Genomic DNA, 12,963 nt, shown 5'->3' with positions numbered 1-12,963 from the left:
CTGACGTCTCTCTCACCTATCGGTAACTGCAACCAAAATGTTCCTTATCTAGCAGTTTGTTTGGTGCAGGGTAATTGTGAAAACGAGCCTTAATACAGACTCAGTGGGGGTTCGCGTAATCTGAATGACAGCACTGACACGGAATCCTGTTCTCCACAGGTTTTTTCCCGCTGTACTTTGCCGCCAAGTGGGGTCATTTGGATATGGTCAATCTCCTCCTGGAAGCAAAGGCAGACGTCACCTACCGAACTTTATACGGTATGACCTTAGGTTAGGTTTTAGACTATTTCAATTTCATTCCTAGTGTTTTCAGATTTTGAAAATTCTGTCTTATCACTTGTGATAGATACCACAGATATCCAGTGAGTTTATAGTATTCTCTCTCTCTCTCTCTCTCTCTCTCTCTCTCTCTCTCTCTCTCTCTCTCTCTCTCTCTGTACAGGAGAAACTGCGCTGATAACTGCAACAGCCTGGAATCGGGGACCCACCGTAGCTAGGTTGCTGGATGCTTCCGCCGATCCTAACGTCGCCGATAAACTAAGTAAGACAAAGAATATTTATCATCCGTTTACTTTGTCTCACTTTGATCTTATTACCTCCTGCACTTATTCTTATGATTATAATGTTAAATAACGTTGGGTTTGCATTAATAAGAATTTATTGGATACAATGTATGTAGTTTTACGTTTTGCCAGCCAATCCTTCTTATATCTTTACCACTAGTAGAAGAAGCATCAAAGAGTATGATATAACATAATTCTCAAAAAATACTTATAACATTTTATGTTGAGACTTGGCTTAACCAAAGTTTTTTCAAATCAGTTTCTCAGGAAGAACGTTGCAGTTATTTTTTTCGGTTCCGAAAGAAGGGGGTTTTGTTCATGCTTAGAGTGTGTAGATATTCATTTCATTTTCTGATCCATGCAATGATTGGATAAAGATTAGAAGAATTTCTGACAAACGTAGAGTTTGACTATATTTAATCAATTGACTCATTCACGGTTATGTTTATATTTGTATAGTCGCAGTTTCAAGAGGAAATTAACATTTTGTTTTCAGCACAAGTCATTCGCTCCTGTGTTCTTCTCTTTCGGTGATTTTGTTACATTTCTTTTTCTTGTTTCAGAAACTGGTGCACTTCATCGAGCAGCCTATTACGGGTATACAGATATTCTTCAGATACTGATCGAGAAAGGGGCAGTAGTTGATGCCCAGAACTTTGAGGGTGAGTCAAGGGAAAGTAGGATTTTACACTTGGACCTTTTGACTGTGGTTAATGATAAGTATGAGACTAAAATAAGAAGAACTCGGGTGCAGCGCGAAATCAGTTAGCATTATTGTCATAGGAATTTTATCAGTAGATTAGTAGCTGTTTATATATCTAAGACTGGCTTCAACATTATTTTGCTCGTTTCTTTTTAGCAAATCCAAAAGAGTTTCAGGTTGCTAATCTGCACAGATTTCTAACATACCACCCCGTCTTGGTACATTTTTTCTTCCATCCTCTTGTAGGTGCGGTATTTTTACTTTTTTTCCAGTTTATGCTTCACCGGAGTAAATCTGTACAGTATTCTCTGTTGCATTCATATAAAAAAGACCAGCTTCTCGTACAGTACATTCTTCAGGTTGTTCTTATGTTTACTATGCTCTAACACATTTTGTAATATCACCTGCCTCTGTATACTGAAAATCATGTTTTAACAATAAGTACTCTTACTTATTTATCAAGACGTTTGGAAGTCAGTAATAACATTCACATTGGCCACCACAACACACTAAGACTCCCAGGAACATCTTCTAATATTACTTCCCCTAATTTTGTGTCTCGCTTCATACCTTTTTCTGCCCTTCCCCTTTTTGCGGATGCTTTCAAGCTTACCTTAGCAATCTCAACAGTTTTTAGCACATGCCGCTAGCTTGTCAATCACGCTTTCCAGGTACCCAAATAGGTCATCTCATCTCCTCCTCTGCACCTTGCCTTTCCGGTTTTACGAGGTGTGGCAATAAAGAAACGAGACTTATCTCAAAATAGTTTCGTTACAAAAAATCTACTGTCCCCTTCAAAGCAATCCCCCCCACGCCCCCGACCCCACCGCCCCCAGAGTTAATGCACCTCTGCATTCGCGTCTGCCACCCACGGAAGCATTCGGCAAAGACCTCTTCCTTGAGGCCTTGATCTCTTCGGCAGAGGCGAAATGGATGGGTTCCTTTGAGCCAGCTTTGAGCACAGTCTTCAGCCGGGGAAGAGCCAGACGTCGCACGAATAAGGAAGGTGGTAGAGAACTGCTTTCATTTCGCCTTGTATTAGAATGTTTACCACGGTGTCATTTCCGACAAAATGCTACTATCTGATTTGCCTGTGTACCGAAACCAAACGTTTAAATATAGATCAATAACTTGACTTATCAAGTTTATTAGAAAATGTTAAGAATGATAGGGAATTTAATAAAACCGAGGCGAAGTAGTGGACGAGATATAGTACGTAAGCTACGAAGGTTGGTAGTATTTAAACCAGTGTTGAGGAGGAATGGCCGGTGGGATTTCCCATGATGTGGCTGATGGCTGTTGAGATGATGAAAACTTCAAGGACACGAAACTGTTAGCTTGCTACATATATATAAAATACTGCTTAGCCCGTTAGGAGGATATTGAACAAAGAACGAGAGACACGTCACGTAATATAGAGTTGAATAACACTTTTGGATTTAGGGTATAGGCTACGGTACAAGACAAGCCAATATGAAGCTGGGATTCGGAAATAATTTATTTATAGATTGTACTCCGCATACGTTGAGAGAGCATTAGTCAGACTAAATAAGATTAGAATAGTGCCTCTGGTGGTCATCTCCCCTTCTTGCTAATAATAAGAAGTTAAAAACTATTAGGCCTCAAATAGGATTTTGGCAATCATCCTATCAAAGCGACAGGAGGTCTGAAGTTATTCTAACAAGGCTGAGGATTGGTCGCTGCCGACTGACGCACAGCTCTGTTCTTGATTGCAGTGGCGCTCCAGTGTGTTCACTGCGATTGATGGCCCTTTGACAGCTGAGCACATTCTGGTTCACTGCACCAGGTATGCTAATAAGAGGCGGATATACCACTAGGATGGTAAAACCATGACTGAACTTTTAGGAGACAACATTGATGTTGGCCCTGTTTTGAGGATTTTAGAGGCTTGTGATTTTTAAGAAAATATCTTATAATTTTATGTAGACATGTTTTTTTTATCTTATTTATGGCAACTTTAGTTCCATTAGCAATTAGATCTCCTAGATTTTACCTTTTTTAACATTGACCTTTAGAATGTCTATTTAAACCCATTATTTATACACTTTCCATTTTCATTCATTCTCATCATAGCGCCGAATGACCCAATAGGCCCCAGTGCTTGGCTATATTCCTAAATCACACATTCCATTCTGATATGTACTGAATAAAATACAGAGAAGATTAATGAAAAAAAAAAAAAAAAAAAAAAAAAAAAAAAAAAAAAAAAACAGAAGGATGATGTCAGTGTAGAAGTTGGAGGAGCAGATCCGTATATGACTGTGAGAAGAGATGTGGAAATATGGGCGAAGTGCAAGTGCGTGCAAATGATGAAAGAGGCTGGTGGAGGAAGGAGATGAGGAGGCGGCTATATGCTTTTGGAGGGGCCAAGGGTAAGGAAGTTGAGAATGTTCGAATAACTCTGGCCCTATTGCTGGTAAAAAGGAAAAATTCCAAAACTTTAGAAGTACATCAGCTAACCTGCCTTCCATCCCCCCACTACCGTCTAGATAGGTTCTTGGGTTGTATTAGCCCCCCTTTCCTTTCCTAGTCAACAAATTTTGTCTGAGCCTGAGAGAGGGTAGCTACTACAGCCACAGCAGCAATGGCTGGACGCCCTTAGACGCAGTACAGAAACGAGGACAACTAACACGAAAGGGATAATGGCGTATAATAGTTAATATGAATATGTAGAACTGAAACGAAGATAAGATTATCTGTCACTACAGTTAATATAGATATTAATGTAGGTATTGTTGTACTTCTTGTTGTTGATGTGAGAAGCCGCTTCGTTTGTTCGATTCGTACTTCTTTCATTTTTACTCAGCTAGCTAAAAAAAATAAAAAATAAAAATACACCGTAGGAATCTTGTCAATCACGCAAGAAACGGAGCACGATTTGTTTTTCCTGGTTATATGTGGCCATAAACGAGGCAGGACGCTTTGAATTTCATGATTTGGGATCATGAAAATACCTTTCAGTTAAAAGAAGGGTTATGTTTCATTTCACGTCTCTTAGTTACAACTGTACTGGAACATTATTATTATTATTATCATTATTATTATTTTAAGTTTCCTTCTCTCTCTTCCCTGATTTTGCAGAAACTCGGAAGGTAGGCACCTATGGAGTTGGTAATTTGCTCCAAATAAGTTTGGTGGTTTTGTGGTTTTCAAGGTTGTAATAATATTTAAAGGACAAATATTTATTTTTTGTTATGGAACTTTGAGTTGGTGTTGATCTTCTTTGATATTTTTGCTGAAGACTCATTTTGGGCTGACGAGTGAAGTTAAGAACCGAATTGGTTAGACTTTTTCCTGAGATTTCGGAAACTATGAGACAATATTTAGTCTCAGGTCTTCGGAGCCATTGTCGAGGCGGATGGTGATTCAATTTGAGTGTGAACAGTAACTTTGATATGTAGGGGAGTGGATATATATATATATATCTATATATATATTTAATATATATATATATATATTATATATATATATATATATCAAGCGCTGGGACCTGTGAGGTCATTCAGCGCTGAAACGGGAAAAGGATTGAAAGGTGTAACAGGAGGAAAACTTCACAGTTGCACTATGAATCTAGTGTTAGGAGACGGTTAAGGAAAGTAAGATGGAAGAATCAGAATATGAACGGAGGTACATTAGAAGGAACGAAAGAGGTTGCAGCTAGGGGCCGAGGGAACGCTGCAAAGAACCTTAAGTAACGGCCTACAGTGCACCGCATGAGGTGCACTTACGGCACTCATCTCTACGGGGCCAAAACCCTGTTACTCATGAAGCCACCAGAATGACTACTTTATTTTTTTATTTTTTTTAAGTCTAGTCATATCGACAAACAACGTTTGAAGTCATATGCGGCAAGTACTACAATGATATGCGATTGCCTTATGTAATGTCTGTGTCGCATGAAAATACATGATCTGTTCTTTGGAACAGAAACAATCGAAACTGAGTTCCCACAGAAGTCGAGTGATTCTTTTACTCTCATTCTTTTTTATTTTCAGGACGAACGCCTCTGCACTTTTGCGCCAAGGGAGCAAAAACCTTGACTCTTAAAGAACTCTTGAAGTCTTGCCCTGACGACGGGATCAGAGATATTAGAGGTAAGGACGTCCGATTGACTTCGTTTTAGCCGAGAAAATTATTCTTAATATTGATGATATTACTTTTTCGATTAAAAGACACACGAACTTGTGTTTCTTTTCAAAATAAAACTTTCTTCAATAGGTAAAACTGCCCTGGATTTAGCGGTGTCTGAGAAGGAGAGATTGATGATGAAAACAAGTAAGTGGAATCATTTTTGAAAGTGAATTATTCAACGTCTTTTGGAAAAGTTATGAAAAAACGAAACTGTTAGGTTATAAAACATAGATGTACCATTATTAGTTCTTGTCATATCTGTTAGTTAAAATGACTCTAAATGAAAGTAAAGTCAGAATCCAAGCCTCAAAGGTAGCACCAACTAACATTAAAAATGAATTTCTGAGAAAAAAAAAAAAAAAACTGAATTGACACAACAATGACTGAGGTAGGTTAGTTGAGAGAAAGAATTTTTTTTTTAAACCATGCTAAATATAATATGCTTGTCGTATATGCTGTGATTTTATGATATTGAAAGGAGCTATGTTGTTTGATTTGAGATAAATATTTTATATTACAAAAGTACGTTAGTGATATAGTCCTCAGAATTGAAATCTGTACTCTACTCTACTCCTGTGAATATCTTGTGATGATAGTAGGAATTTCTTGGATTTGCTAGGGTGTCTCTGGTTCCTTTTTCATTCAAGATATGTTTTTTGCCTGGAATAAAATTCTAACTGAATGAGACGCAGTTGATAAGAAACTAGTTCTTCAGGTAGCTTCTTTCATATCAAGTATCTTTGTACCATTCTCATCAGGACGGGGTAATGTTCAGAGAAGCAGTGGATATTATGACCAAATGTCTGAACATCAGTCGAATAACGTGACTACCCTGCGAGATATCTCCATATCTTCTCTATTTCATAGTTATATAGTAATCTAAAACGTTTAAAGATGGCGTTGAATGACCCTGTAGGTCCCAGTGCTTGGCTTTGTGCCTAAATCACATAGTTCATTCCACAATTAAAAATAGTACTAATGTTCTAACTTCTCAGCTTGTGTTAAGGATCAATCATTTATCTATCTTCGTTGCATGTAGTCATGGGTTTTATTTTTTGCCTTCACTATTCAAATCCTGTCTTAAAGGCTTTGAAATGGTCTCATGAATTGTGGAGTAATGATGAAGGCGGCATTCCAAGGGAAATGTAGATCTGAAAGTTGAGCGAATCCTCAATCTCGAGAACAAAATCGCCAGGAAGTAGTATTAGAAAATTCACTGGACTATCAGCGCGTGAACATTCAGATATGTCGCTGTGATTGCAGCTCCCAAAATGTATTTTATTCATCTTGATTATTTTTTTCTTCTTGTTTGTGAGTCGCGCCTTCCGCTTTTTTTTTCCTCTCAGTATTCCAACTTTTATTGTTCTTCCAGTCACATATTATGAGCTACGTTTATCCATTCACAAAATCACGGTAGGAATATAATAATTGCTCTTAATTCTGTCATCAAGTAGTGCCTCTTCATCCTGCAGCTTATTAGCATTTAATAAGCCAAATCATTGTTATGAAACATTTTTTAAACACTCTTATAAAACAGACCAGAGAAGACAAAGCAGTACGCAGTACCTTGAACAATCTCCCGGAATTGTAAGAAAAAAAAAATTCTTTCAGTGTTATCATGATTCCCATTCGGTAATTTTTTGCAGAAAAAACTAGAAGGACACACACCATGATACTGGGCTTCGAGACGTTCATTCCCATGTTAAAAGGTAAGACGGTTAACATGTAGTCATAATTTATGGCACGCACACAATACATACATACACACACACACACACACACACACACATATATATATATATATATATATATCTATATATATATATATATATATATACATATAATATATATATATATATGATGGTGGTCGGTATGTAGACTTCTGGTATTTTGGCCGGAGTAATTTCTCCTGGGATTCTGACTCCCGGTAAAGGACTAGTACTTTATTTAGGAAATATAAATGACATAATTGATTGTTATGTAAGTTGAAGGCTTAGTTTACATATTATTTTTTTCAAGTATATAAGTAATATTTAGCAGTTGCATCAGATCTCCCGGCCGTTATAAGGACATTTTTATTGTATCCATGTCTCGTACCATTTAGAGCACCCACGGAGGAAAGAAACTCGTATATGGTTTAAATTACATTTACGGAAGAAGGAAAACAAACGCTGATGGAGCAAAAAATTTATCGGAAATGTGAAGTGAAGAGTTGCAAAGCATGCGTACTAACTAACAGGCGTTCTTTGCAACTCTTCACTTCATACTTCCAATTAAATTTTAACAAATAAGAGTTTGTTTTGTGCCTTTCGTAAATGTCATTTAAGTCATATACGAGTTTCTTTCCTCCGCGGGTGGTCTGAATGGTACAAGACATGGTTACAAATAAATTGTCTTTATAACGGCCCGGAGCTCGGATGCAACTTGAAAAAATTAACATGTAAACTGAGTTTTCAACCTACGAAACAAAATTATGTCATTTCAGTTTCATATATATATCCATATATATAGATATATATATATATTATATATATAGATATATATATATATCTATATATATATATATATATATATATATATATATATATATATATATATATATATATATATATATGTATATATATATATATATATATATATATATATATATATATACATGTGTGTGTATGTATGAATGTATGTATGATGTATGTATAGGTATAAATGTCAAGGTGGTAGTTGGTCACAACATCATAAAGACAAAAGGCGGGGAAGTACAAACAACACAAAACGTTCACGTATAAATACTTTACTGCGACGTTTCAAAGCTCCAGGCTTCATTTTCAAGCTATTCAAGAACACAAGATAAAACTGTGAAACAATAAAAATACATACATAGTAAATTTCAAGGAAGTGAAGGTTAAAATTATATACAATTTAAAATTTAGTTCAAATTACATCGTAAAAAAAACACGCAAGGTAAATTATAAAAAGCAAAGGTTAAGAAATATACATTTTAAGTTTTATATACTACATAAACGGTAAACTCGTAAAGAGGACCAACCATGAGGTATGTTAGAAGAAGACTTGGAAGGAAACGGGGAATGACGTAGATGTTGGGCGGGGGGCCGGGGGTGGGGGCACTCAAACGAGATGGAGAGGAATGGAGACAGACTGCATGTTTAAAGGGAGAACAAGATGCTTAATGAATAAAGACTCGGTAGTTAGAGAAATCAGGAAATGAAAGTTTGTTGCCTCTTCCGTAACTGACAGCATTGTGGCTGTCCATCCGGACCTTGAGTAACCGTAGTGTGGATCCGATATAAATTCCTCGATCACAAACCAGAGATCATCAGCGGATGTAAACGGTCTTTACAGTTGAACAAGGGACCTATAGTTAAAGGGTTTGTAGGAACAATGTTAATTTTTAGGGATAAGTTTATTGAGGTCTTTACAAAATGCATTGGAATGCATGAATGGCAAACTGGCGTATGCATCTTTGGAACATCAGGTACACTGTGACGTAGAATAAAAACATCATTTATAAATACCTAAGCGTGACAGGGATTTGTAGGTGAGAGGCGGCATTCACTTATATCCTCTTGTGGTAGCTCTGTGGCTTAGGACGCTTCACCATACGTCCTGAATTCTTGGTTCTATGGTTCGCTCCCAGGAGCTGACCAATTTATTTTCGACAAAAAATTATTTTCGACAAAAAATTCCCCTTCGGTTAACATATATGACACACACACACACACACACACACACACACACACACACATATATATATATATATATATATATATATATATATATATATATATAGTAATAGGCATACTCTGCAATATTTGTTGTCCAGAAAAATCCCATTAAGGGTATTATGTCACCAAACATTTACCTACGTAACAAATTACGACTGAGACAAATAGTGTGATAAATCTATTTGAAAGGCTAAAATTTTTTACTGATTTTTTTCAGGATACACCAACAAGGCTTGCAGCTAAACTTGCAAAATATGATGCAGTGGTAGACACACCAAAGAGAGAGAGAGAGAGAGAGAGAGAGAAGCACAAAAGTAGCTATTCAAGTGCTTAGTTGAATAAATGCAGGAACTGTTGCAGGTGCCAAGTTTATTCAGAGTAAAATTTTACTTAACCCCTAAAGCATGGGACCTAAAGATGGTGGAGCCTGAGAGGCAATGTGCAAAGAAAAGGTCGCCTGGGCTGGTTTGAGTTGAAATCCCAAGAACCTGAAGAACTGATATGTAAGCTCATGCCAAGACTGTTTGTCTTATGAAGTGCACCTGAGAATGACACAACTTTGGCAATACTGTGCCACTTGTTTTGGTTTGTTTCAGGTGTCTAGTTCATGGACAGAATTTTCCCTTTTGTTTTGTTCACTTCACTTCACTCACCCTTTCCCTTTCTGCTCATTTCCTAAGTTTGGAGCAGCTAAAGGGAGTCTCACTTGGGTGTTGCACACTGATATGGCTTAATTTTGTAACTCCTGATGCAGAGAGAGAGAAAAAAAGTAGCTTTGAAATAAAAAAGAAATAAGATCAGTGAGAGAGAGAGAGAGAGAGCTTTACAATAAAAGAAGAAGAATACAAAAGAAAGGAAACGGGTGAATAGTTAGACATCAATTTTTAACAGTCACGCCATTCAATGACATACGTCCACTTTCAGATGTCGAAAGTGCATGAGTTTTCTGTTTCGAAAGTTCCAAGAATGAGCAAAAAAGTTATTGCTCTGTTAATGAGAGAGAGAGAGAGAGAGAGAGAAAGCATTATTGAAAGGCAACAGATATCCAAACATAGCATCCATGCTATTGATGTAGTTTTCAAGAATGCCTCAGGGGTGAGGTACCTTAGCACTGGTCATAAATAACATACATAGACAAAATATATTACTTTTTTCAATCAAAATAAAAGATTTTTTCACGTAGAATGAACGACTTACTGTTACCTATATGCATATCTCACCTATAATGCTTACCATTTTGTTCATTGAAGTTCAAAACATAAGGTAAATCTGCAGAAAAAATTTCCTAAAAATCGAATTTTGCTTAAATAATTTCGCTTATCTTGAAACTAGTCTGAAAACTGAATGCTTTCTTCTTTTTTAACTGGAAAAGAGTATGGTGTACTTTTTTTTCTAAAATTTCGGGGGTCCTAAGCTGAATTTGGGGACAAGGGTGGGTGATTTAAGAAAGAAATGGGATTTTTAAAATTAATTTTGAACACTCGGCAAAACATATGTATTCGACCTAGGCCAGTGTTTTCCCCTCAGATTTACAAAAAGGGTTGGTACTTATAGTACGAAAATTTTTATGCCATTAGCTCATAAAGCCACTGACTAGGAGCAACACAATAAAATTATTATTTTTGGGCTCATTTTACAATTTTATTTTTTTAATATCATTACATTGTTGGCACCCGATTCTAATGAAACTGGCCGGATATGTACCTACTACATGTACACAACCATGACTTTCATTTCGTCAATCCTAATTCAATATTGCTTTGAAGAGGCGCACTTGTACTAAAATACAAAAGTCTGCTTTTGGTTGTTATTTTTTGTGGTTATTACAATTGCTTATGGCAGATGTCTGTTTTGAAACAACTAATACCCAATGCAAGAAATAGAGTGAATTAGTTCACTTTATGTTATTTATCAATTATAGTTTGTTTATAACACTAAGATGTTAATGGTCGTTATGTTCACCACAATGTATTAAACTGCATAGTTACGCACTTTTGATGAAAGGTGTTTTCTTTTAAAAATCAGTTGTTTACAAGCCAAATGCTAACTTCACAAAATGAAAATTTTAATTTACATAAACAATTGTTTTTTGTTGTTGAAAATCGTAGAGTGTAAAAGGCCCTGTTTTTCTGACTTGAATGCTTACCTCAGCAAACAGATATAACACTGCTATTTTAACCATCAAACAAGGAGGTTACATATAATCTGGGATCAATACTAAGACATTGGTGATGCCTAATTTTTCAGTAAGTATTCCCATCCAGGGACTGTCTTTTTAAGCGGCCTAGCTTGGATGTAAGTAAGCAGCTCCTTGTGCAACTAGCAGCAGGTGCTAACTCCTCCCACTGTCTATACCAGTTGGCACAAAGTTTGCATATCAGCTCACAGCCCGGTGCAGTTTTTTCAATTATCATTTCATTGCCAGAGGGTTAATGTATCTGTTCAAAGTGAGATGTACCTAATTTAAAGTACTGTATTTTAAGGTGAAATGCTATATTACTTAGAGATGTAAATCTATTCCTGTGGAAATTATAGTATTTTTATAATTCGTCAAACTGTACTTTGTCTTGTATTTGTAGTAAAGGAACGACTGCCACTTTCAGTTTTCTGTGAAAGAAAAAGGTGTCACATAGGTTAGATGAATATCAATATTAATAAAGATGATACTTCAGCGTTTGAATTTCCCCTGTATAAAGTTGTTCCAGCTTCACTGAGTTTGTTTATGCATCAAAAGTAGATACATAGCTAACGATGGATCTACGGTAGAGACATTTGTATTTTTAAAGCTCTATCACATTTATCCATTGTAAATAATCTCTGTATAATAAAAAGAAAATGATTATATATATGTCTGTATATATATATATAGATATTATATATATATATATCTATTAACATATATATAAAATATATATCATATATATATATATATATATTGAGGTAACAAGGTCCACGTTTAGACATCTTGTCATCCAGCTCTAGGTCAGCATGTCTCGTAAACCTCATCCCCTCCCCGGAAGATGGTATTGCCATAAGAGCCTTATGTGATGCACTGTAGGCATTATTTAAGCTTTTCTGTAATATTCCTTCGGCCCATAGCTGCAACCCCTTTCAGCCCTTGAACTGTGACCCTTTCATAATCCCCTTCCTTCATACTTTCCACCCTCACCTAACTGTTGTGTCATAGTGCAACTGGGTGTTCCTCCTTTCCTTCTTTTGCTCCTTTGAAATATTTCTACTATAATTTTCCTTTTGACTTTGCTGGGATCGTAGTTTATCTTTAAAGCCAATAGTGGGAGCTTTGGTGGCTTTGCCAACCGCCAGACATTGTTTGGACCTGAGTCATCAATATGCTAGTTGTATTGGTATCCCAAGGGCAGGACTATTTTGTTTAGAACTAGGTTTTAGATTCTGGGGGTTGGTAGGTTCTGTGAGTAAGACTATTGGCATTCTACCCATCGAGATAAGTTACTAGAGTGGTCATAATGTTCTAAGTGCCATCGAGCAGGTTTCTTACATTTGAACTGAGCCACACTAATGTTGGTGCCATTCCATCGTGCTAGGGTAGGGAGTGGATTTTGGGAGTTAGCTCTCGCCAGTGTCGCTGGTGGAGGGATGGTCTGCATGCAAGGTTAAAGCCTCTCTTTGAACATTTCCAGACAGCCTCTTTTCATTTAATTGCACAAAAAATCCCTTTTTGTATGGGTTAAAATATACCTATTTACAATAAATATCCCTTGACAGTTGATGACTTCAGACATTACAATAGCCTTCCCTAAGACTGATATGGAAAAAGATAGGAAAA

General features: G+C 36.5%; 1 protein-coding gene across 6 annotated transcripts in view; it reads left to right on the top strand.

Annotated features, from left to right (window-relative positions):
* Positions 1-11,824, top strand: part of LOC135216435 (CARD- and ANK-domain containing inflammasome adapter protein-like) — a 43,123-nt gene extending 31,299 nt beyond the window's left edge. For 4 of the 6 annotated variants that reach the window (XM_064251801.1, XM_064251800.1, XM_064251803.1 and 1 more), the window contains exons 8-14: positions 160-270; positions 443-541; positions 1,127-1,225; positions 5,283-5,381; positions 5,506-5,562; positions 7,065-7,127; positions 9,376-11,824. In XM_064251801.1, the coding sequence (XP_064107871.1) occupies positions 160-270; positions 443-541; positions 1,127-1,225; positions 5,283-5,381; positions 5,506-5,562; positions 7,065-7,127; positions 9,376-9,401 (554 nt within the window). In that variant the 3' untranslated portion in view covers positions 9,402-11,824. The remainder of the gene's footprint in view (positions 1-159; positions 271-442; positions 542-1,126; positions 1,226-5,282; positions 5,382-5,505; positions 5,563-7,064; positions 7,128-9,375) is intronic. The other 2 variants (XM_064251805.1, XM_064251802.1) reach the window with 1 other exon arrangement.
* Positions 11,825-12,963: the final 1,139 nt, after the last annotated feature.

The sequence above is a fragment of the Macrobrachium nipponense genome, chromosome 6 (assembly GCF_015104395.2).
Source record: "Macrobrachium nipponense isolate FS-2020 chromosome 6, ASM1510439v2, whole genome shotgun sequence".
Taxonomy (NCBI): domain Eukaryota; kingdom Metazoa; phylum Arthropoda; class Malacostraca; order Decapoda; family Palaemonidae; genus Macrobrachium; species Macrobrachium nipponense.
Note: the sequence above shows the minus strand (reverse complement) of the source record. Positions and strands in the feature narration are given on the sequence as shown.